At 34.0% G+C, this 27,877-nt stretch overlaps 1 protein-coding gene across 5 annotated transcripts; it reads right to left on the reverse strand.

Moving 5' to 3' along the window:
- Positions 1 to 417: 417 nt before the first annotated feature.
- On the reverse strand, positions 418 to 27,650 carry LOC131843660 (zinc finger and BTB domain-containing protein 17). Of its 5 annotated transcripts, none has more exons than XM_059192343.1 (13): positions 27,455 to 27,650; positions 27,180 to 27,371; positions 26,920 to 27,099; positions 26,037 to 26,127; positions 9,854 to 10,177; positions 9,218 to 9,482; positions 8,146 to 8,492; positions 7,181 to 7,353; positions 6,359 to 6,487; positions 5,378 to 5,489; positions 3,490 to 3,630; positions 2,480 to 2,674; positions 434 to 1,800 (listed from the first exon to the last, which is right to left on the reverse strand). In XM_059192343.1, the coding sequence occupies exons 2-12, from the start codon at positions 27,366 to 27,368 to the stop codon at positions 2,499 to 2,501; spliced, it is 2,127 nt and encodes a 708-aa protein (XP_059048326.1). In that variant the 5' UTR covers positions 27,369 to 27,371; positions 27,455 to 27,650; the 3' UTR covers positions 434 to 1,800; positions 2,480 to 2,498. The 5 variants fall into 5 exon arrangements, with proteins under 5 accessions (XP_059048327.1, XP_059048326.1, XP_059048328.1 ...); XM_059192345.1 differs by having other exon boundaries at positions 435 to 1,800; positions 3,490 to 3,576; XM_059192344.1 differs by lacking the exons at positions 26,037 to 26,127; positions 26,920 to 27,099; positions 27,180 to 27,371; positions 27,455 to 27,650 and adding an exon at positions 14,800 to 15,250 and having other exon boundaries at positions 418 to 1,800.
- Positions 27,651 to 27,877: the final 227 nt, after the last annotated feature.

Genomic DNA, 27,877 nt, shown 5'->3' on the forward strand with positions numbered 1-27,877 from the left:
CATCATACATTGGAAAATCCATGCCTCATACAAATTCCTAAATATTCAAATGTATTGTAAATCAAAAGTTGTCAAGGTACATAGGTAGACAAAGGTCTACCTATTTCAGCCGAACGGTTGAAGAATGAGATAAAGCAATGAAATTACAATATAAGACGCATGACGTCTTAGTTCTATGGGACGGCAACGCATGAGTGGTGTCATATATTTAGACCTCAGTTACCACTTACTATCAGGTAGACCGTTTCCGTTGAAGTATGTTTAGATTTTCGATTATTTGAATGCCTTATGACAAACATTTGTCAGTGTAATAATTGCATCGTTTATTCAACTGAGTCTCCGCTGTGTTTTATGGACTTCTATTCCAAAGTTCTTACGAGAACTGGAAGCAGAATAATTCATAAGGTTTTCCAATGAGGTACTCAGAAGGAAACAAACAACTATGTGCATTTTTAAGATGTTTATATCCACATATACTATCATATAAAATAGTACAAACAAATTATCCATTGTGTCCATGTTTCACATGAGTATTGAACGAAAAATCACAAATCCAATTAAAATAAAACTAATATGCATTCCATAGGAACTGCATGTTAAATAACTGGCAATGACAGGATGGCATGGCATTGTCACAATAAGTAGGTTATTTTTAATAAATAGACGGGACTATAATACCTGGGATGTGACAAATTTATTGTGACTATGATATTTGAGTAAAACTAAATAGAATTACCTCATACCGCCGTGTCAGTCGCGTTCTAAAATATATTAATATATAAATAAATTATTGGAATGACAAAGTTAAAGCTTCATATGTAACATATGATCACAATTTTAATAGCAAATTTTGGTAATTGTACACAAATAAAAAATCTAAATGTAGGTGTAATATTTAAAATTATCCTATAGACAATATTGTGAAAATCGAAAATTTTGGATAAATGTTAAACTCAACACAAAAATTAAAATTCTTAAGATACATTAAAATGAACTATAGATAGGCATATCCTTTTCTCATATATCCAAAAGTCTGGGTGGCGGTAGCACCCATTTATAAATAGCATAGCATTATAGTATACTTAAACTTACTAATACAAAATAATATTACTAAAATTATGGGATTATACAATATAAAAATAATTCACTCGAATAAAAATTAAATAAAATCCAACTTCCATAACCATAAAATAGAAATACTAAAAGAGGGTGGGCAGGATTAGAAGTGAAACGAACCAGACGTGACATCGTTACATTTTACAATACAATTCAATTGTAAATATAAAAGCCATCTAAAGACATCACAAATCAACTTTAAGTAATTTTTTTGTTTAATTCTTAATAAAAAGTACTTAAAAAGTTAGTCAATAAACCAGTGTTTTATTAATGAGATTCTTATGAGTAAACATCTGAGTGGGACATTTCAAATGTTATATTATACAACTACTAGCATTGAATGAATATAAATACGAAAAACCACTGAACTTGCATAGATTCATTTATGGAGTTATTCATGGACAAATCTGGATCTAAATTAAAAAAAAACATTGACTTGATTCATTGTGACGTCACTAGACAGCGAACTAAACGATACACAAAGTTGTCACGAGTCGACGACAAGTCCTCATTGTTTCCACTTCTTAGCGGAGAAGAGCACAGCGCGCTGTCTGAGGAATAGCGAGTAGCTCTGCTTGCGCGGGATATTGGTCGCAGTCTCCGTTTCTTTATTCTTATCGTTGGCGCGGCTGTTGGCCTTCGCCACTGCGGCTATGTATGGAGTACGACGACCACGCCCTCTTCCTACAACAAAATTTTGTTTATTTATTAAAACTAATACACAAATAAAGATGCCCATTGTGAACTCACCATCTTAAGGCATTTTCTATTTTTGGAACACGTCTTCTATTGGTATTACATTAAAACTAATACAGTATTGTCTATAATAGTGGCGAAAGTAACAGCACTTGCTTTGTACTTGCAAAGTTCTCAAGTAGCCCGGCTGGTGATAATAATAATAGTACACCTGGACAATTCACATAACGCCATATAGTTCCAAGGTAAGCAGAGCTTGTGTTATGGGTACTAAACAACTGATACAAATTCTTAGATATTTTTTTCTTACATAACATAGAAAACACCCAGTCACATAAGATACAAACAACCATACTCATGAATACAAATGTTTGTACCGTGCGAAATATCGAAACCGCAACCAACAGAAGTAAAAAATATTGAAATCACCACTAATATGTTAGAATTAAACATGACAGGTAAAGAGGAAAGCTGTTACTAAGGGTTAGTAATGACCTCCTATATATACACACCCCCACCTATATGCTATCAACGTCAGGTCGTCCTTAACAAGGAAGTTATTGGTGTGCTAAACAGCTAGACCGTATTTTTTTTCTGACTATAATGCTGTTGGCCGCAGCTGGTCTTTACAGCTTTACCGGGCTATAAATTGTAAAGTATTATATACCTGCCCCCCCTCCGCGTCCTCAGGACTCCCTCTTAACCTCGGAGGGCCCCGGCGCGGACGTGGACTCCTCGCTGTCGTCGCCCTCCACCTGCGCCGGGCTGATCAGTTGGTCATGTAATGTGCGCAGGTGCCGAAGCAAGTTCGATTTCACATTGAAACCCTTGTTGCACAGACCGCATATAAACGGTCGTTCTCCTGTAAAACATTTGCCTTTTAGATATCGATAGATATTAGAGCCACATTTTTTTAAACTATACCAATACACAGTAAACCCTGCGAGAGGACTTATTCAACTGCTGAATGTCAACTTCCTTCTGACGGTATACGTCAGTATCCGTCCGTAGCTTAAGTCTGAGGGCACTGCTAAGGGTGTGAACCTCGGCTGAGGCCCTCGCAATTTCGATCCCCGATTGAATGGTACAAGGAATCGGTTTTGCTGTTTTAACATATGTATTGCTGCTTAGATATAAATATAACTTAAACAAAAATATTTATTTGAGAATCTGTTATAATATCATCCATATCCACAATCCTTAATCGACTACTGGCTACAGTAGTACTGTCTCTTTAAAGCAGATTTGGCCTCACACAGCCAGATGTAACGGACTTTTTTTCGTGGTTTCTTTCTCTAGCCCTTAGCACTTCTATATTTGCGTTGTCCTTATTGCCTACATTTATTGAATAAATATCTACCATATTTATTTTTTGTTGGTGGTTTTGCTCCATCACATTTACTAAATCACACAAACTATTGAACGGATTTAACAAACAGATGCACTCTATCCTGAATTTGTCTATTTCTACTGCAAAGGAGCTTGTTTTGTTTCAGTTGTAAGCTATGGCAGCACAATTATAGGCATCATCGTCCTCAAGAATGGCAACAAATGTGTTGTCCATAGCAAAACACATGGTTGATGTTCACTTATATACATGACGCTTGCTACTTTCCATCAGGTGGCCCCGCCAGCCTGTTCGCCATTTCATCTATATAAAAAAACCATCGGACCTACCTGTGTGCGTACGCAAGTGTATGAGCATAGACGCGTGGGACGGGAATGCTTTCTTGCAGTGCGTGCAATTCTTGTTTTGCGCGCCCTCTGTGAAACGATTGTGACGTTTTGGTGGGGCACTGTTGTTTGATATGGCCAATTCTAGACAACCGACATCGAACCACATTTAGAAAAAGGATTTAATCACAACAGCTGTGTGGACAGTCACAATGTTGCAATGCTTCATTTGGTTTAAAAAAAATAAAGCGTTATCGTGCATACATATTATAGATTGAAGCAGGAAACAAACAAAGTATTGCAATATTATTAAAGTTTAAATTTTGAACATAACTGAAGTGATTATCATGAGTGTAGCGAGGTAAGGATGTGTTTTATAAAATAAAAATCAAGTGTGAATACAGCGAGGCGGAAATTATATTCAATTGTACAACAACAGGCAATATTTAGAGCGGCAACGGATGTGACGTGATGTTCGTTTGTCGAGAATTAGCCACATACATAACAATCAAGTTTCAGCTATGTTAGTAAAACATTAGTAATATTATTACAAACATATTACACCGTTACATACATTGGTTAGTAAGTTAACACTAAAAATTCTTAACTATAAGCTATTAGGTAGATTTTGTGAAAAGTCTGCATGAGTATTTCAGTGTCACCCTGTTTTAGCCACCAAGCAGCTTGCTTTGTATGCTTCGGTTGAAGAGTGAGATAAAACAGGTTAATGACAGGATATAGAAGGTTAACATCTAGTGTTCCAGCCACAACACATAGACGACAGTGACCATTTACTATCAGGTGGACTTCAGCTTGTTTGTCATTTCACTTATATTAAAAAACTAAGGAAAATTAATTATCTTTAAATCAATATAGGATTAATTGATGTCATAAGGTCTAAAAATCTTAGTTATAACTCGAATCCTTATAAAAGTCGTAGTATAAAAGTCATAATGCATGGAATTCATACATATACTACAAGTTGTAATAAATTTAAAATAGCCATCAATCCCATGTCATACAATTTTAACTTTTGTACTAACGATATTGTTAATGGACATCCAAAACCTGACTAAAAGTATCAGGTCAGTCATAAGATGCCGTCCAGAAATCAAATCGCAGTATCATGTTTCCTTAATACATGAAGTCCAGGATGAGTTGTTCGTGTATGATGTTTGCAGTTTATTTAATTAATACCCTTTGGCAAATTATGTTGTTCATGTCTGTCGACGTTATTACTGTTATTTAAAGTTATGTCTTCTTATCACTCATGATCATCATATGTCACTGTATAGTCCTAAAGCTAAGTTTTAAAAATAAAGTATTATTGTCAACATGTACAATGGCATTTGAGGAGAGAGGAGAGAATGGTAAAAGAGTGCTGCCAGAGTTTATTATCATTCTTCATTTTCGAACTACTTTTAGAACTGACAAAAGATTTGACTTAACGTAAGTAATAGTAATAATAATAACCCTGGACAAATTAAGATATAAAGTTTGTTTTGTAGGTACTAGATAACTGATATAAATACTTAGACATATTTTTGAAATATATACATAATACACATAGAGAACATCCAGAGCGATACAAACAATCATGCTCATGATTACAAATGTTAGCACCGCGGAAGGAATCGCACCTGCGACTATCGGACGTAAATCAGTGTGCGAAATTACCGAGGCTGTTAATTGTAAGTCTGTTAGACTGAGTAAATATATTTTGACGTGAAATAATAATAACCTCAGGACAATTTACACAGCGCCATCTAGTCCCAAGTTAAGCTACCTAAAGCTTGTTGTTATGGGTACTAGATAACTGATAAATACATAGAATGATATAATAGATAATGAAATGTTATTTAACACTGTGTGCGCGTGTAATGCTACTAACCTGTTTCTGTGTGCGTGCTCTGAATATGTCGCACCCACTCGGCCGGGTTGGGGAAGTGTTTCTGACATAAATCGCAGCGTAGTAAAGCCATTGTTTCTTCTGTATCGTCACTCTGTGGGATACCAAATATTCGTAAAGTCACAACAAAGCCAATAACATAATGTAATCTTAAATTGAGGGAAATTTTGTACAAAGTCGTATGCGAGCAGGGACGAACTAGGGTCTAGGCTACCAACCTAGGTAGATTCTAAGACCCGAAAATGAGGTTTTACATTTTTCTTTTTATAATTAATGTTTGACGTGACTTCTATATAGACAAGTATGTAATAGAATTTTAAGGTTTCGAATAGAGTTACCGTCGCGTGGAATGGATAGACGATATGTAGCGTTGTGAGAAAAAGAGAAAGGTTTGTGACGGTGCGCGTAGAGCGGGCAGTCATATACATCTCTAAAAAGTTATATTCAAAAATGACTTTGTCTATTCTAACAAAATAGTGCTTTATTACTATGGTCTTAGGGGCCCCATTATCCTAATGAGCTCAGGGCATCCAATAGGTGAAAGACGTCCCTGTATATGTCTGTCATGTGGGTCGTTGTGCGTGTAAGTGATACGTGAGGTAGATACAGGTGCGGATCTACCTACGGGCTTTTTGGGCTGTAGCCCAGGGCCCCGTGGATACAAAGAGCCCCCAGCCTCTACTGAAAACAATAGGATTCTCCGATATGTAGGTTATAAAAAGATCTAGAATATAAAAAAATCCTATCATAAGGTTAACAACCATGAGATCAATTAACCCATGAATGTGCGTCTATCGAACGGAACGGGGAATTCTCCGTCGCTTGTTTTCGGTGTATTTTTTTTTGTTGAGTAATATAATTAAGTAGGTCTCTAGCTCCCGCAACCCGTAGATTCGTTTTAGGCCAGGGTTCACAAATTCCCGATCCGCCCCTGGGTAGTCAGCGTGGCGGTACTGTACTGACCGCGGAGCGGTGTTTCCGTTTGCGCGCTGGCGGCTGGTCCTGGTGCGCGTGTCCCTGCACGTGCCGCACCCACGCGGCCGGCACCGTGAACACCTCCGCGCACAGCTCGCACGCCAGCGGACTGTACATCTGCACACAATAAACACTTCATCTTATATATAAAATTCTCGTGTGACAGGTTCGTGTTTATTCTGTTTTTACTCCTCCGAAACGGCTTGACTGATTTTGATGACATTTTATACCCCTATGTGTTAAGGGTGCCTCACCCCAAAAAATATTTTAAATTTTTTCAACAATTTATTTATTTTTATATTTTTATAAAATAACACACTAAATTTTTACTCTTCTATCACAGACCCCTATTTTTTATAGCGTTCTTAATTTATATGGCAAAACAACATTTGCCGGGTCAGCTAGTATACTTATATAGCGGATTATACAACTGCACACGTCAAGTACCAACCAATAAATATGTATTGGTCACATTCATGAGTACAAATGTTTGTATCGTGCGAGGAATCGAACCTGCGAACATCGCCGTCACTAGACCATTGTTATCATCCAATTTGGACCAGTTGCGTGGCGTAATTGAAAATGTACACAAACCAAACATATTTTTTAGGATAAGAAGCATGACATCTTACTCCTCTGGAGTGACATGAGTTTTATTGCTAGTGTCACATGATAACTTGATTTTCGTACTAATGTCCATGTATATATACATCAGGCCACAGTTGCCACTTACCATCAGGTGGGCCATTTTCTTGTTTGCCATTCTAATCACTTTAAAAATAATACATACAACTATATACTTAAACATACCAAACTTTCTTCCTCAATCTCCATATCATCAATAGGCTCTGATTTAACACTCATTTCTGCTTGAAACATCTCCGCAATAGATCTTTCCTCCTCTTCGATACTGCTAGCATCCCATTCTGGTTCATCCTTGACGTGCACTTCTGTTGATTCCAAATTACTCTGAGTAGATTTTTCTGAGAAATAAAAAAAAACATCATACATAAGTTGAGCGAAAAATACATGTTTTATTTGAAAATATAAGGAAGGTAATCATTATTTGTTCTGAAATAAATATATTATTATAAGTTAATAAATTTTATTTTAAAATACCCCATATAACACTGTTACTGTAACTCCAGTAACAGTGTTATATCAACAAGTAAAAATATTGATGGAAAATGGCAACAGCTCCACTGAAAAGAACGCGGCTCTCAAATTATGAATCTATGAACACTGTCACACTCACACTGCCAACTTTATTCTTTTGTAAAATAATAATAAAAAATAGAAGAAAAAACAATGATTGTAATCTCACGTTTATATATTTATATAAAACTATAATTTTAAATAACCACACTAAAAACGAACAAATTATAGATAAAAATCCTCTCGATCACGTCACTATTAAAACAAATATCTATATAACTACACTTTTTGTGCGATTTAATAATAATAATAATTATTATCTCAGGACAATTCACACAGCGCCATCTAGAACCAAGTTAAGCTAGGTAAAGCTTGTGTTATGGGTACTAGATAACTGATACATATACATAGTAATTTTTTTTTAAATACATACACATTATACATAGAAAACACCAGACCGACATAAACAATCATACTCATGAATACAAATGTTTGTGCCGTGCGAGGAATCGAACCCGCGACCATCGGTCGTAAAGCGGTGTGCTAGACCGCAAGACCACCGAGGTCGTCAAATATATTTGTAACAAATATGTAAATATTTTATCTATCTATATACTTACTTGATGTAACAGAGACATTATCTTGATTATCATCATCTTTCGCCTCTTCCGTTTCAGTACTGGCTTCTACCCTTTGTTTCTTTCCATACTTTCTTTCAGCAGCGTGCCGTCTCAATATTCTAGGTGGAGGCGCTTCATCTGGTGAGTCATCAGCTATTGTCGCAACCGCAACACTCTGTACAGGGGCTGGTGCAGCTACAGTAGTGGCTATTGCTGTGGAATCCGCTGTTTGTGCTGGCGCTACCAGTATCGTTTGACCCTTTGGAGCACCAGGTCTGAGGGCGGCTTGAGTTCCACCTTCGGTAGTTTTGATAAATACTAATTTCGGTGGTCCAATGAACATAGGTCTGTTAGACAAATACACAAGAATCGTCATTGTTATATACTTTCATAACTAATAATAAATTAGTAAAGTTTTAACATCAAACAATGAATCATAATATTGTATAGGTACCTAAAGTTAATAAAAATGTGTACAATATTGTAAATAAATAATAATACCTAATTAAACTTTAATATTAACAGACTAAATTTTAATTTTAAATAATATTTTACACTATATACCAAATTACATAATATGTAGTCATTGCTATATTTAATGGGTTAATTATGCTATATTTTTAAGCTTATCCATCACACACAAAGATTTCTAATATTTCCTCTTTATATAGTATAGTATTTTCTTTGAAGACAATTTTGAAGACATAGGCACTGTCTAGTCCCAAATTAAGTTGAACTTGTACTATAGGTACTGAACTAAGAAATATTCAAATACATTTTTTGTTTATCTTAATAAAAAAAATATTAAATATATATGTCCAAGTGTGTGTTCCAGGGTAGTCAGAGGAGTGGTCAACTGATATAAAATCAGTTAGTTTAAGTATATATTTTAATTTTGTGTATATACAGTAGGTCTGAGAATAAGTAGGCTATATGCTATATACTATGCATATGTTATTTTTATACCCCTAGACCATAAGTGTGGACCTAGCTGAAAATGATTTATATGTGACAACATTGTTTGCCAAGTCAGCCAGAACTCAATAAATTTTATAACAGATAATGCATGTACCTTGTGACACCCTGCGGTTGAACCTGTCCAAATGTCTTCAGCAGCTTATCATCCTTCTTCACTGTGATCTTTGGTTGCATATCTTCAGGTTTCTTGGCTACTATTTGTTTGTTTACACTTGCTGTGGCCATGGGTGCTGTGGTCTTCTCTGCAGGAGTGGAGTCCCCACCAGCCTCGTCTGTTTGCCTCCATAACCCTCTAATTTTAAGTACTTCACCAGCTTTCAATACAGTATCTAATACTTCATTTGAAACTGTCGTTTCACCTGAAAAATAACAATCAATGAAAAATAAAATCAAAAACTTTTAATTGAATAGTAATGTTAGTTTCATAAATTTAATTAATAAATTAAAATAAAAAAGGAAAAATATCCTAATCTAATAGCAATATTTTTAAAATATTCTGATAGGATGAAATAAATGAAGTAATTTTATATGATATTTTACATAGTTGACTATTTAAAAACTTCATGGATACTGAAAAAATCATTATTAACCAATTTATTCTGTGTCGCATATTTAGAAAGAAATCGCTAGTAATAAATACATATTAAAATAATTATTACAAGAAAAACAAAAATAGCCTAAATACATTATTAAAATTAAGAAATTAATAAACACATAAATTCCTACTGACCTTTATACATATATTCCACTAGAATCTTCAACGCCTTCGTAGATATCTCCGAAGGTAGCACCACATACAACATCCCACCCATGCGAGTCACAGACCGCTGCCCCTCGAACAGATTGCTCAAGTACACGCTGCACGAGCTCAAGATGAACTTGTGCGCTGGTATCTGTGACCCATCCATCGTGCACAGCACCACATCGGTAAACCGCTCCGATCGCAGCAAGGCCGCAACGGAACCATTCAAATGCGAGCTGTGCGAGTGCCATTTTAACTGGTACGTGTCCGTCGAGGTCATTGTAATTGTATCATCTCTCTCGTTAACGTCGTCTATGTAACAAATCAATAAAATATTATTTCACAAATAACTAACCTAAAAGTTCAATGTTTACATTTGAAAATAAAAATTTGAAATTAATGAATGGCGCCACTTCGATAGTGCCCCTACTATAGGTTCCGAAGCAAATCGACCTATTCTCACTCTTTATTTTTGTCTTGATAGAAAACTAACCATACATTAAACATGTATATATATAAATTACAATCTTTTATAATAAATAAGCATCCTATATCTCTGGAGTAATAATTTATTTTTTAACGTGATATAATAAACAAAAACAAAACAAAATTAAAGTGATAACCAAGTGAGTTCTGTGAGTGACAGTACCGTGGTAACAACCAATCAGGAACAAAACAAACGCGAACGATCACCGGAGCCAAAAGAAAAAAAAAACCCGAATCGAAAAGTCGAGATCACATTATCGCACGCTTACCAACCGAAAGACATAATTGCTGATGCAAACCCGATGCAAAACTACAAATTATTGTTATCGATGTTTACAATAACCATTTTTTTTAATTGACCAATTATAAAAATGGCTACCGGTTATACCTAAGTTTTCTTTCAAATTCGATTTTTACACCTTTTGAAATCGTAAACAGTAGAAGACATAATTATTCAAATTAATTAAGTAGTTTTAGTTTTTTAAAGTACTATTGTTATATCTAGTTAGTTAATTACCACGGAAAGTGTGATTAATAATAAAATAAAAATTTACCTTCAATACTCGATCAATAGTGTAATCGATACAAAATATTTATAAAGTATACATAATTTACTAAAAAAGTCACTTTATTTCACAATATTGAAATGAACGTACAATTGAACTATATTGAAATAATGCGCGCAACCACCGCGTGCGACCCTCGAGTTTGGTGTGCGGCGGCTGCGGCTGCAAAAATCGATAGAATTCGTATTGATTTAACTCGAAAAGCGGGGTTGCGCGTTTATCTCATCGATCCATGCTGGAAAGCGTCGGTGTACGGAGTACGGAGCGCGCCTGCGTCGTGTTGCGAGGGGCGCCGGTCGCCGCGCCGGGCCTATGTACAGCCGCCAGCGACGCCCGCCCTGCCGCAGCGCCACCCTGTTCCCGCGCAATACATCTAACCCTCGCGTCATGCTTTCCAGCACACCTACGTACTTGCTTATGGAAGCTATTGATTAATAGTCTGTTATACGTATACGTTTTGGTGCATTGTATTATTCGTACCTATATTTATACATATTACTTACTTTTATGTTTGAACTAGTTGACCCCGCAAATGTTGTTTTGCAAATTGCAAATTAAAAAATATGGATTTGATTGGTGAATATTTAGGGTTGTTATACATTTTTAATGCCAAATCATAAAAAAAAATTGGTCAAAAAGAATTATAAATATATTTCACTCTTATCAATGAGGGATACGAAAAATAGGCGTTGGCCGATTCTTAGACTTATCCGATATGCACACAAAATTCATAAAAATCTGTACTGTCGTTTCGGAGGAGTTTAGTAACAAACACATAAGAATTTTATGTTAGAAGTTAATTAGGTACTAGGTGCCTAATTTAATTACCTACTATTAATTTATTCTTAAAGTATATTTAATATCAATAATTATGTATTAATTTAACATTTATAAGTTACATCAATTTCCGATAGACAAAACGAAGCAATTCAATTTTACTAATATTATAACTGCGAAAGTAACTCTGTCTGTCTGTCGCGCTTTCACGCCAAAACCACTGAACCGATTTTAATGAAATTTGATACACAGATAGCTATACCCTGAGAAAGAACATGGCTACTTTTTAATGCGAAGTAAGGAATGAATGTAAGCGGTTGAAAGGGAAGATCGACGAAGTGGCATAGCTAGTACGTATATGTATGTATAAAAGTATATACCTACAATAAAATATATTTCGCAACTAATAATCATATCATAGTCATAGTACATTCTATATTAATAGATTAGGAAAAGAAAGAACGGATTTTTATGGGGAAAGTAAACTCTGAAACCACTACTTATTTGAGTAACTCTATGGATATTTGAAACATAGGTGAGCTATATTAATATATAGTCTGGAATATCTTACTTTTTACTCTTACCAATATTATAAACGTGAAAGTTTGTGAGTATGGATGGATAGATTTCACGCAAACACTACTTTACGGATTTTGATGAAACTTTACAGTGATATAGCTTATAGGTCAGAATAACAAAGGCTACAAATTGCATGCGAGTGAAACCGCGGGCACAGCTAGTGTTCATATAAAGAGTATTCACAAGATTATGAGCGCTCGGGCAAAGCCGGGGCGGATCTACTATATAAGTGTTTACTTTTTTAATTATACATATAAGTAACCAATTTTGGTCAGAGGTTCTCTTTTTTTTATGGTAGAGCATTTTTCAAATTTTTAGCTGTCAGTGGACACAGTGGACCCCTATTGTGATATTTCTATATGCTCTTAATACTGGTAAAATATGTAAAATAAGAACTATTTAATTTTGCAAATTTGCGGTTAATTTCCAACCATAATTTCGGGGCGGTAAAAAGGAAAAAGCAAAATAATACAATTTCTATTTATTAAAAAATTGTAGTGATATTGCATATAAATAAAAATAAAAACATAAATATACTTAAATAATATACGCTACACTATAAATATAAATATTTATTTTTTATTCTATTACTTCAACAAATTAAAAAAATAGTCCTAATTTTGAGGGAAGTTAAAGCAACGTAAATGATATTTTTGTAAATATCATAGGTACTTGTCTTTAGTTTTGTCATTATTACATAGTAAAAAACAAAGTCGCTGCCGCTGTCTGTCCCTATGTATGCTTAAAACTACGCAACGAATTTTGAAACGGTTTTTTTAATAGATAGAGTTTTCAAGAGGAAGGTTTATATGTATATATAAAATAATACACGGGTGTACCGTGCGAAGTCGGGGCGAGCCGCTAGTAAGGAATAAAAGCAAAACTCGCCGTTTTCTGATCGTATCTCCCGTGACTACAGGGGGTCCCCCGTCTACTTGCTAATCACTAGTTTAGGTAAACAAATTGTATACATGACAAATATACTACTGATTTATCTCTTATAATTACGATATTGCTATATTTACGTTGATTACAAAAACTTTAGTAAAAATTTATTTATTTATTTTAGGAAATTAACGATGTAATTTTACAAGTTTTACAAGTAACACTTGTCATATTAAATTATTCTATGCCAATTAATAATCTTCGCCAACATTACACACCTATAAAATAAAATAAAATATTGAGTAGTGTCCGCGCTTTTTCCGCGTGGAATTGACCAAATAAAGAAAAAATAATTAATAATCTAACCCACAAAAGCCAAAGAAAAGTTTCATCCAAGCTTCAATAATGACGAATATCCATACAAACTTTCATCGCCTATTTTTTTTCACCCCCTTAAAGGTAAACTTTTTACAAACATGTCATATTTATTTCTATTCATCAACGGCCTAAAAAATAAGTTTCAAGCTTATATCTTTAAAATTGACGATACCATACAACCGTCCCATTTCAACCCTTTACAACCCACTAGCATTAAAAATAAACTATGTGCTTTCAAAGGCTAGACTGTCTGTGTATCAAATTTCATTGATAACGGTTCAGTAGTTTTGGCGTGAAAGCGTGACAGACAGAGTCACTTTGGCATTTATATATATATTTATATACTTCACTATTCAAATTATCAATATAATAAAGATATATATATCATGGAATTGCAATAATAAGTAACAAGTTAACTCAATTCATAGTTTAGAACTAGTACGTACGGGCACGCCTGAGTAGTGTATTGGTTTTATAACGACTATCTACGTAGAGGTACACAATGTAACAGACTCGGTGGTCTAGCGGTTTAGCACACCGCCTTCCAGCCGATGGTCGAGGGTTCGATTCCTCGCACGGTGCAACAAAAAGGTGTATTCATGAATATGATTGTTTGTTTGACCTAAGCGTTTTTCAGTACAAAGAAAGTATTGCTACCAATTATCGAGTACCCATAACAAAAGTTTAGCTTGGGACTAGATGGCACTGTGTGGATTGTCCATGATTATTGTTATATTATATGTCGTAACATTTACGGCTCTATTATGCAGTTCAAACCGGATTTAACCATACTCAAAGGGTCAGCGACACTGTCGTACTAACCGGACGACACAAATAACGATCGGTTAATTTATGCTTGCCTTTTAATAAGCATACGTATAGTATCAAAATAATTTATGGTAATTGCGTAAGATTTTACAACAAACTACCAGAGTCTGTTCTAAATATGTCTGAAAAAAGATTCAAGTGTTGTATAAAACATTTCCTTTGTAAAAAAGCATATTATAAAATTGAAATGTTCGTTAACGACAATAATGTTTTTGTACAAAAACTTAAAATTCATAACGCTGACGTATTGTCTGATTGCACAAAGAATAAGTGCGTAGCGGTTTCTATAACGCATAAGTTTCTTGCTCATTCTTCTCGTGATGAATCTGCGTTAAGTTTATTTGAATAAAGATTATTTCTACTTCTAATATGCGCACAGAGTAAGCTATATTAATTCACTTAGGTACATCAATATGTTGAACTGCCAAAACTCACCAGAAATCATGCGTCTGTCTGAGCAACCACTGACAATGTTGTGTCTAACTTTAAAACGATTTATCCAACTCATTGAACAACTAAAGTCAGGAATATTCAGCTCTTGAGCAAAGTAATTAGCTTTTTCTTGAAGCGTAGGGCCACTAACGTGAATTCCCTGGTTACGCTGGAGGTTTACCCACTGTAATAATGCCTGATCTATCTGTTTTTGGGTCGATCCTCTGATACGTTTACATTTCAAAACATTGGCGTTAAACAGAGGTTCTATCTTATCTTTATTTTTCTTTATAGAGGATATTGTAGAATGAGCCACGCCTAATTCTTTAGCGATGGTTATATTTGATTCTCCGGCTTCTAAACGGTGTAATATAGCAGTTTTTTCTTCAATTGAAAAACATTTTCTCTTCGAGCCACTCATTGTGTCAACACAACATATAACCTTGTAACTTGCACAGATTACGAACACAGACTGTGTTTACGCGAGATAATAAGGATAGGTAGCAACTGAGAACCAGCAGCAAGGTATTATGCGTAGTTTCTGTAAACAAAACACTGCGCGTCGTTTTAACCGGACGAATTATTATTAAAACAGGTCGCTATAAGCAGATAGTCGATTAAGACGAAGTCGTACTAAACGGATTTTTTTTCTTTTACTGGCGGGGACTGCAAAGTTATTAGTGTCTAACCTGTGTCCTAATGTGTCAACAAGACCGAATGACGCATTGAAGCTACATAGTGAAGAACTGTCTACGCTCACGTGGCCATTATTTAGTTCCAAAATCATGTACCTAAGTAAGTTTTTAAAATTTTAAAGAGAGGGAGAAATCTTAGACTTAGTGATCCTCGTGTAGACACAATTGATTTATTCCCCTGATAGATAATTACTGCACACCTAAATCGCTCGTAAGTTTTTTTTATTTAACAATGAATGTAATAAATGGCATGAAAAATAAAAATTCAGATATTTTATATTTTAAAAAATATATGTACTGTACACGTATGTTAAGTAAGGCTGTTGCTGTCAGGTGGTGGTAATGATACTTAGCATGATATGACTCATTACTAAAATCATTTCTAGCTTTACAGAAAGACTATTGAGTGGCGTAGCGTAGAGGGTGCAGAGGGTGCAATAGCCCCGGGCGGCATAAAGGACCGCCCCCTTTGCAGCGCGATTTTTTTTACAGTAAATTTATAACTGTATGGCGAAAATATATAAAGTGCATCCTTTTTTATATTAAATCATAGCATATAATGTACATAAGACAGCTGATATTTTTGTTTTTCTTTTATTAATACTAGGCGAATTTCTGGATGGTTCCAAGCGGGAATAAACTACAATACGCCACAGGCGTTATCCCAAGGGTTTACGAACTCTAGACTATTGCGACGTCACTTATATCGCATAGCTATACAATGCGTCAACGGCAGAATGTATATATATGTATATGCATATAGTACGGGTTTACATTATTTAGGACACACCTCCTTTTATCAATGTGCATCTTTCAAAACAAATGTTGATTGAGTTACACTTGCGTCAAATAATTTCGACTTATTTACTACTTACTAGCTACTCGCCCCGGCTTCGCCCGGGTGTATATGTATTATACATATAAACCTTACTTTTGAATCACTTTATCTATTAAAAAACCTGCTTCAAAATCCATTGCGTAGTTTTAAATATTTAATTAAGCATACATAGGGACGGACAGACAGACTTTGTTTTATAGTATGTAATGATGATAATGATAAACAAAATAATACAAAATATTATTACGCGTGTAATTGAATGTATATGTAAGTGTGTGTATATGTATATATGCTTAACTTAATTTGATATAATATATTAATTTTCAGATTTCATAAAAGGGGTACAAAATCTTAATATATTTAACCTCAGTGTTTTAAATTTACAGACTTTATATTTTATCTTTTTGTGTTAATATAAAAGTAACTAAGGTGGATAGGTTTCGACTTAGTTTATACGTAACTAGCTGACAAAAGGTTCGTATGCGTCACATGTTTCCCATTTATGTCTGTAAGGTATGGTATAATTAATCCCCCTAACGGTTGACGCTGGCGGGGCATCATTGGAAAATGATAGGATCAGCATGAGGTCAGGTCAGTTAGCCCATCTTGATAAAGTCACCAGGAACATATCTCAATGGTAATCAGGGAGATCTGCGTGGAGGTCAATCTGATACATACCGTATCTAACAATTCCCATCCCCCTTTTAGGTAAGTTAGTAGGGGCAGTTGTATGGATATATTAATAGTACAATTAGAAAATTAGCAGCAAGCAAAACAGGTATAAACTATAATATAAAACAATTAAGAATTAGGAGCATAAGAAATTTAGTATGTCGGCTGAAGATTTTTTTTTTATTTCCAGTGCAAAGCTTAGTGGGCTACAGATGCAGAATACTGCATGGCGCACAGCCGCAATAAGATGACGAGCGTATTATAGCTGTATGAGATGATAATACTAGTATGTAATAGGTACTATATAATAAAGTATGTATATATATGTGGTACTAGTATGAGTATTAATATAGCCTTTCTCTACTAAAACTGAGTTCGTGAGATTAGTGCGTTGAACCGATCAAACATACTAAGGTGTTCAATTTTTATGATGTATGACAATACATATAGAAATGCATTTCAGCCCTAGTTCTAATTAATTTGTGTAATTATTTTTATGATTCTTTTTACAATCAATAATGTTTTTTATGTTACCTAGTATTTTTATTGTATCGGTGAGTATAGAATGGTGCATTTGCCAGCACTATATGGCTATGGCTACTAAATACTGAATACAAAAAGAAATTTAAGGAGGTGGATGGTGGCACGTGCAGAAACTGTGTTGCTACACATATTTTTTATACATTACATATCTAATATACATACTACTTACAAAAACCCAGACCAATACACACCATATGATGGTGTGTATTAGTGTGGCTCTGGTCTCGTGAATACAAATATTTGTTTCATCCGAGCATCGAACCCACATAGCAAGTAAAGCTGTGTTCTAACCGCTAGAATACCGAGACCGTCAGGAATGACATTCGGTTGGAATGAAATATTGTCGAAGAGTAAATATAATTATAACTACCTATCTATTATATACGTATAAGTAGGTATAATACCTCCTTACTGACGTATAGTTGTATACCTATAAGCACTGGCACTTATTGATTAGTGCGCATACTGGTGCATAATCGTTGTGACGGACTGCTGTAGTAACGGGGGGAAATGAGACACGTTCCCTAACAAGGTAAATGTACGTCTGTCAGTGTCAAATCAGCTTTAAAAAAAAACTTTGGAAAACCGTAATACAATGTTATTACATACAATCGTCTTAAAAATAAGGTCAAAATATAAAATACAATAAAAATATATAAAAAGAACTCCTATTGTACTATACGTACGGAGCAATATATTAGTATAATAGAATAGAATTTTATTAGGACGATACTGGACGTGATTATAACCGTACGTAGAAATACAAGGTACATACGAGGATATTTATCTTCGTACAAGTTTGTACGGTTTTGATCTGCGAATTCTGTCAAATACCTACGATGTTGTGCCGAATTAGAGTAATCTTGTTATTGTCAATTTTTATGTTTACTTTGTTAGTTGTAGTTTAGAATTTAACTTAATATGCTATCGTCGTCGTCGATCTCATATTGTATTATTTTACTGATAAAGGCTATAACAGAATAGCAGAGAGGGTGGACTCACTGCCCTCACTGAGTTATAGACCGTTTTGTCTCATTCATTAGTTTTAAATTATATTATTGTATGGGCAACAGTTGTATTGTGTGAAAAGTTTTTGTTTGAGACAAATAAAGATTATTATTATTATTAAACCTGAGCTAATACGAGATTTTATTAGAAGTAAATTTTTTGCAAAAGGTTAATTGTTTCAAGCATCCCTGTACTACTGATGATTATGAATAGCACTGCGCTTCGACTTCGATACGAAAACATATCTATACATATAAATAAAATTGGAGTGTCTGTTTGTAATATTAAAATAACCGTTTTTTACTATATGCATATGAATATAAATACCGTACATAAACCAAAATAAGATTTTTTACAATTTTTGTCTGGCTATCTGTCGGTCTGTTTGTTCCGGCTAATCTCTGAAATGGGTGGACCGATTTTAACATGACTTTTTTAGGCAGGTAGCTGATGAAAGGAGTAATATAGGCTACTTATATTTTAGAAAAATACTTTTTTTTAGAAAATTAAAATAAAATTCCACGCCGACGAAGTCGCGGTAACAGCTAGTCAGTGGTATATTTTTTGCTCTAGGTATATTCTTGGAATTATTGTATATATGTGTCTATGTATGTTACACAATAACAGTCATTCTTTTTATAGGTGAAGGAATAGTTGAAATTCAATTATAAAAATGTCATCAAATTTCCTGACAGTCACTGTGGTCTTAGGGATTAGTATACCACCGTATTTCTGATGGTTGTGGGTTCGATCCTCACACAGTACACAATTGTATTCATGAGTACCTATTACTACCTATATGATAGCTGGTTTGGCTCTGTACTGGACGTTTTTTATGTATATTAAGTATATGTACTTAAAAATGTATCTTTGTATTTATATAAGTTGTCTAAGTACCTAAACACAAGCTCTACTTTGAACTAGGTGCGTCCTGAGATATTATGAGTATTATTATAATCTCTGCCGTTTACTATATTAGGCTATACTAGGCTAGACACCCATTGCACTTCGCTTGTCCCCTCCCCCCTTCCAAGTCCTATTCATCAAGTCCCCTTGATTTGTTTGATTACAAGGGAGGCCGCGCACAGCCAATCGCGTGCGCAGTTTATATTGATTTTTCCACAGCACCATTCGTTGATTTTACCTTTCATTTTATGCAGACAATGTATAAAAACCTATGAAGTTTGAAAGTTGCACCAGTTATAGACAAGTTGCGAAGTAATAGATTCCTTGGTACGGTCATGTTATCCGGGGCCACGAAGCATATCTTAAAGGAAGTGTTTAATATGAATGAATTTAATATATTTTATATATTTATAAAACAATATAAATGTCTTAATAATATCATAAACGCGAAAGTTTGTGAGTATGGATGTTTGTTACTGTTTCACGCAGAAACTACTGAACGAATTTTGATGAAAGTAGGGGAGGTGGTGGCAAGATGGGGTACTTAAGCTTTAAAGGTCTGTAATATAAAAAATTACATAGTGAAACAATCATATTTATTTTTTAAATAACAACTAATTAATATTATGCTTATATTTGGTGTCATTAGGAACTATAGGTAACACATTTGAGAGAAAAAAAAAAAAATAAAAAAAAGGTGTTTTGCCCCGTCTTGCCCCATGGTGCTGGTAAGATGGGGTACCCCTCTGAGGTAAGATGGGGTGATGAGAATGATCCTATGATCTCTGTAGAACAATGATTATTCGAGCTGGCAGAACACGTAGATATGGATGACTTCATCATCATCATCATCATCTTATTTCTACGCAGCTATTATGAGTCCATCTTCCACTTAATGAGCATGATATCCAACCTTCAATAGAAACGGAACAAACTTATATACAAACACAATACATACATGGTGTGTTCCCCCATCTACACTTTCATCAGATGTTGAAACTCTTCATTGTTTTGCTGTTTTCGATGATCGGCTATTCTTCTTTAATTTTTTATATTGATCTTTTGTAGTAGTTTTCTTCTGTTTTTTTTTTATATTCATCTTTTCTCTTTTTTGTTTCTATTTTCTATAGTTTTTCTGTTCAGCTCTGTTTTTTTTGTGGGCGATGACTTCTAATTCTTTTTTGTAGGAGGCGACGTGATAATTGCTGTGTGTCCACGCTTTTTAGCAACACGAGAGAATTTCCTTAGGAAGCCTTAACTTTTCTCTCTATAACCCATTTTTTCATCCAAAACCGCTTGAACTCTTCGCTTCCCGCATGGATTCTTCGGATCACGACCGACGACGTTAATCGTAGAATCATTCTAAAAAGACAAACTCACAAAAACGAACTCATTTTTTGGAAAACAAACTAGAACCGAATTATTCTCATCAGTTACCCCATCTTGCCTGCAGAGACCTTTTATATAAAAAAATAAATAAAAACAAAACAGTCAATAATATTTAAAGAACACAATGCCTACTTTTTTATAGATTAGTTTAAGCATCAATCACAACAGCACCTCACCAGGTAACGTTATTTAACAAACCACAGTCACGTGTTAAGCCAGAAGAAAATGTGATAAGCAACTTGCAATAAAACACTTATTTTGCATTTTTTTCGACACTGTGCACTTGTGAACCACTAAACACACGGCGACTGATAAGTCTCATGGTGGCGCGTCGCACGATGATTGAAAGAGCGTGATTGATCAATTTGAACTGTAAATTTTTGTGGGTACCCCGTCTTACCCACTACCCCATCTTACCTCCATCTCCCCTACAGTAATGAGATGAGGATGAGGATGAGCTTATTGCTCATCCTATTACAGTTATATCCCATCGCGATTTCACCAGGAATTAATCAAGCTAGTTTCCAGGGTGACGTCGTGAGGGTCGACCTGACAAGGTATGATACCTACAATGCGTTATTAACAAACCCCTCCCCCTCTTTCTCAACTAGTTGGATAACTAACCGTTAATAATTGCAGTTTATAAGTAGCTAATCATCAATTTGGTTAAATAACGGTAGCTAACGAGTTTTTTACAACTATAGGTAGGACGAAGTGGTGCGTCCCCAGCGGTCGGCCTGTATATCGAGATGGAGTCTAGTGAGGTAGCTAACGTACGTTAAATTCATGGCATTCATGCTGAGTATCTGTTATGTTAAATTATTTAAGTAAATATGTACTTAGTTTGTATATTTTAGTTACCTACATTATTTACGTTTCCGTGAAATTACTCATATTTAAAGCTGGATTATATATATTTGTCGCATTAAATATAATTTATCAAATCTAAAATGGAATCTTTAACCTTCGGATATCGATTTTTCATCTCAGAAGTTACTGACTACACAATAAAATACAGATTAATTAGATTTTTTCTTTGTCATAGTCGGATAATTAACCGTTACTAACCGTATTTTATATCGCATACTGCAAATAGCTAACTGGTTTTGTACCTACTACATATATAATCTTGTCTTGAAGCAGGTGATAAGGCTGGAATTGGTGTAATATTGGCATCTTTGATACTTTTTTCAGGACGAAACGCTTTTTTCACGTCAATTGGACATTTATTACACTTTAATACATGTTCTTTAAGTCTAGTTGCCTGGGCCGATTTATATTCCACGTTACAGTAGTTACAAATAACATGCTTTTTGCCACCACTTTCAGATAAAATTTTAAACTGTTCCCAAACACTACCACTACTACGCGGCATGTTTAGTTCGCCAATGAGCCAAAAAGCTCTACACTACAACAAATAAATGTATTCTACTGTTTATTGTAACCGCGAGACTGAATACCTAACTTCTTTAAAGGAACGCACACTTTGTGTCATTTACCTGCGAACGAGATGACGATATATACTTTATGGGCGTTAGAACAACTGCGCTCGCGTTCGCTCGTTACGCGCGACTCTACCCGCTACCCAAACGACGTTGCCATTTCGTTCAATCGAAGCGGCAACGTCGCCTCTTTGCAGGGAGGTATGTTTATGTTATTAACCGCATTTTAATGGTAGCTAACCATACATTTGGTTAAGTAACGGTAGCTAACGGTAAAAAACACAACCATGGACAGTGTTATATTTATTACCTTTAAATAAATATGCAGGATTTATTACAAATATTTTATATTTTGATATTGTACCTAACATATTCCACAGATGGAGGGAAGCTAATACAATATTAGGGGAACTAATACAAACTATTCTGATATAATTTGACATCTATCATTAATCTTGCAGATCGGACATTCATGTTTTTTTTTAATAAAAAAAGAGAATCACCATTCCTCCACTACCACTCTACTGGTGTTGGCTACATTTGGCTACGCCAGACAAAAGTCTAAAAAGACAAAAAAGTGAGTGCAGGTCTACAAATCCGCGGAAGCGACTAAAAGGCAACTTTTAGGTGACGGATTCGACTTCAGCCTGGGAGCAGCGCTGGAGCTTCAAGCTAGCCTAGGCCTTCGTAATTGCGATTCCTATTTAAATGGGATAGGGGATTGATCACAGGGGATAGTTTATGTTCTTTTCTTAGCCACTTTTATATTTTACCAGCCCGCAAAAAGGTCGATATTGCCGTGAACGTTCTTAATAAAATGGTATAAAATATTATATCGGTAATATTATAACGATATCAGATTTGCACGCCATGCCGTAATTGACTTCAAAAGAGGAGACAGTTCTTAATTTGACATTCAATAATATTTCTTTAATATATCTATTAAAAAATATTATTTATTAGTCTTATTGAACTCTATTTTATAGTTATTTTGACAGTTATTATAAAACAAGTTCTAAATGGGTTGGTCACAATATAAAATTATTTTACCGTAAGTAAAATAAGCAGCCATTACTTGTCATTTTTTACGATACATGGTTTTAAATGTGTATTTTACTTACAATACAATGTATGAAGTAAAAAATACATTATTAGTTTTTATACACAATATATATTTATTTAAATAATGTAATGTTATAGCATATAACAAGTGTTTATTTTATTATACCAATATACACAAAAGTATATAACGAATGCAAATAATTTGTTAACAATTTATATTTAAGTGTAAAATGGCCATTTATACTAAAAGAAGAAGAAGAAGTGTAAAATATTTTTTTATACTACTACGATAGACATCTACACAATAAAAAAAAAACAAAAATTATGTTTTTATAACATGGACAAATATATCACAAATTCACAGCCTGTATATATACTCGTATTCTACTATAATATCTTAACATGTATTTGTATTATACATGTAGGAATATAATACACAATGTATGTTTAGTGGCAACAACGTGTAATACTAATAGTACTATTAGTTAAATTTGTGAGGGGTATGTCCTCATGTGTGTTTATTGGCCGGTTCTTTACTACCTATTTCAAGATCTATATGACGAAAGATACTGCACATTTGTGAGCGGCTTGGTTGAGGATGTGAGGGTGGATTTCTTGTGGATTTCAGTAGATGTTCAGTGGATTTCGGATTCCTGATTGGACTTCTTTCTCTGTTCCTTGTATCTGTTAATAGAAAATGGAAATATAGGCAAATTTACTACATTTATAACATAAAAATATTGTTAAATACTCTCTAGTGTGTAACCATTTTGGTAGTCTAGAATACATAAATTCTAGATTATATTTTAGGGTATAATGGAACTGGGTTGTACTTATTTTAGTACAAAAGTCCCTATTCCATATTCAAACAATTTTATGGGATGGCAATAAAGTTCCACAATTAAATTCTATTGTATTAACGCCTAATCATTAAGTGGACTAATTAATCTATTAAAAAGGTTAAAAATATACTGTAATATAATGAGAAATTAAAGGTGTATCTTATCATAATAAAGGATAACAAATATTGTAACGAAGGCAATGCTAATTAATCCGGCGTAATTTAGCACACAACTTAAAGTTTAGTATACAAATTTAAGTTGTGTGCTAAATACAAAACTGGATTAATTAGAACTTCTAATCTCATTCGATATCAGACGGTCTAAATTAAAATTTTATCTAAAAAATACAAAGCGCCAAATAACAAGGTGGGCGGAAGGGGATTGTTAGTTATCGGTACTAATGACCCCATTGCTAGCAATGTACCATGTCAAGTTGACCTCCACGCGGTTTTTCCTGGAAACCATCGTTATAAATTCCTAGTGAATATGTCACGATAGGTCCTAGTGTCCTAGCTGACTTGACCTCATCAAGTCAAAGTCATCTTATTATCCTCCACTGGCGCCCCGTCATCGTAAACCGTTAACGCAGATACCGGATGCACCATTCCATTATCATACATTTAAATGAATATTTTAAAGATGTTCCTGTAATTGTTGGAATATTATGCTAGTCATAACAGTTTTTATCGCCGTCATTTGTAGATTGAACAAGCAGAATAAATTTATGAATATCGTGGTAAACATAATTATGTTAGAATATCCAAAAATCTAAGAACTACTCTATAAAAGAAAAATAAACAGAGAAGATTTTTAATCTTGGTATTCCACTTTGGCCTTTCCACTGAACATACATTATGATTATACATGTAGATACATAGTTATATTATAGAAAATATAAATTTATGTTTTTATATTTACGGTACATGTACAAGGCGTGTTTGTGTGTTTCACGACAAAAAACATATTTTTTGTAAAGATTCATAAATATTTACTATTAACGAATAAAAATAATAATAAAGTGCGTTGTTTCGTCATTTCCAACTAGTGTATTCACGCTGTTGAATTATGTCGAGAGAAAATCATACTTGAGGAAAGACCATAGGACAATTTACATATGGTATTCCTTAATTTGTCTATAATTTGAGAAAGGTATATACGGTAATTATATGTAGGTATATATCTTAGATTCTCAAAGAAAAATAGAATGAAGAGTTGATAAATATGCCATATGTAATACAATATTTTTTCCACAGAAATACTTTATATAAATATGTGTTCTTTTCAAAGTTGTTGAAGAGAAATGGTTTATAATTTTTTTTTTATGTACCTGAAATTGCAAATCACTATCTACTTTATGGTAAGTGGTAACCGTCGCCTATATACATAAACAGCATTACAGACTATCATGTGCTGCCCATGGTATCAATTATGTATTGCTAACTGCCTTATCTCAACTTTCTACCGAAACACACCATACGCAGTAAAGCAAAGTAAAAGCAAATTTGGCGGCTGAAATAGGTAGACAGAGGTAATAGACATATGCAGATAAGTTGTAACTCCACACAATCTGACATTGGTAACCATTATAGTTATTTCCTTAATATCTCATAGCTCATACTATTAATATGAATCCTTCACTAGAGCCCCACTGACATTTAGTGTTAGCAGGTGCAATGTGTTCAGGCATGTGAACAATCCTATATTCATCATTTAAAACCCACTTTTTAAGCAAGTCAGCTTGAAATAAAATGTTGTATCAACAATTGAATATTATCTTGTAATTGTTGCTGTTCAAGGTTTTTAGTTTCCAAGATTATTCTAAGAATATTAAATAACTACTTACTAATATCTAAATCTGAAGGTGGAGCTAAGCTTCCTACAGGGAGAGGACAATTTCCAATGTCTCCTTCATCAGGCATAGTGACACTAACATTCTGAAAATAATACGGCAGATTTAGAATTTAGGCTAATCATATTGATAAGTTACAGGAAATATATTTTTGTGATTTTTTTGGAAATAGTACTATTATTAACAATGTAATATATCAGTCAACCTCCACAGAGTCTTTGAAAGTATTGTGATCCATGCCTATTGAATTCACCACAATGGGCTAACTGACTGATACTTTGCTCTTCCTATCTTTGCTCCACTGGAGCCACACTGCCAATGGATACCATTGCAGCATGCATAGATTCAATGTAAAAAAAAAAAAATACCCTCTTTTATTGTCTCTTAAAACTTTAAACGCGTTTTTCTCAAAACTATGTTTTCAAAGAGGCAGGTGCACCATTTTATTATCTATCTATTTATATAAAAATCTCATGTTGTAGTGTTTCTTAACAAACTAAAACCGTATTTTTTATTTTTATTTATGACGGTGACCCAACCCTAAATACTTTTTTATGTTTTTGTAATTTTTTTTTTGTTAATATATTATTATTTATCATTAACAAATACATACAACTTAAAAAAATTTCATCTTTTAGCCCCAACCCCTATTTATTGATAGCAATATTTATTTATATGGCATAACAATGTTTTCTGAGGGACAGCTTTTTTATGTTTTTGTAATTTTTTTTAATTAATCATAAAAAAAATTTTCAACTTAAAAAAATTTCATCTTTTAGCCCCAACCCCTATTTATTGATAGCAATATTTATTTATATGGCATAACAATGTTTTCCGGGACAGCTAATTAACCATAAAAAAATATAAAATTACTTACACTACTTGGAAATGGGTCAACAGAAACTTCTAAGTCACCAGCAAGGTATTGTTGGCCACCCATGATATTGAACATTCTCCTATCTAGGTCTGTGAGCAAATTTAAACTTTCAAATGTTCCTCCCTCTGAGCGTCTCTCAGTGCATTGTTTCTTTAAGCCACATTTCTTTTCTGCCCAGTACTAAAACAATCTCACTATTAAATCTATTAATAAAATAGATGATAGTTTTTCTGCTTTCTATAATAGAATAATATACATACTTTGGCCCAACCAACCCCATTCTTAATGGTTCCACCTAAACTATTTAATGTTGGAGCTAGTATTGCCCATTTTCTCTTGGTCTCCGCTTTAGCAGAGTTTGTACGTAGCCAGCCTCTCGCGATACCGGGATTACGTTCCAAAAATTGTACAAGTGCTTCAATCTGGGCACAACTCGGTCGAGGAGCCATGGTCTGTAAGAGATATAGTTCAATAATCTACGATAATCGTCCAGAACAATGTACATTATCTCATTTCAATAGCATAGCATACTCACTTTTATTTAATACATAAATCAAAGTGAAACTATATTATCATTTATAATTAATGAGCAAGCAATATATATGTATACATCTAGTGAGTTGAAGTAACAATTCATATTTATTTTACAGAGGCCCTTTTTATGTTTCGGTTTATTTAATTGGAATATAAATTAAACAAAATCAAATAATTTTATTTACTATATAATTATAGACAATAGACATACAGTAGTAAGAACAGTGCCTACACTTACTGACATTGGCAGTGACAGCTTTTTCATCCTTCATCATTACATTTTCATTCTTAAATACACAAATTTTTATCTAAACTAAAAACGGAAAACGATATTTATTGTTTTGATACTAACGACTAAAGAATATACTACTCCACACACTGGCTTTTATACATTTGTAATTATTGGAGGAGCAATGAAGGAATC

This window comes from Achroia grisella, unplaced genomic scaffold (assembly GCF_030625045.1).
Source record: "Achroia grisella isolate CSIRO2021 unplaced genomic scaffold, CSIRO_AGI_Agris_v1 utg327, whole genome shotgun sequence".
NCBI classification, from domain to species: Eukaryota; Metazoa; Arthropoda; class Insecta; order Lepidoptera; family Pyralidae; genus Achroia; species Achroia grisella.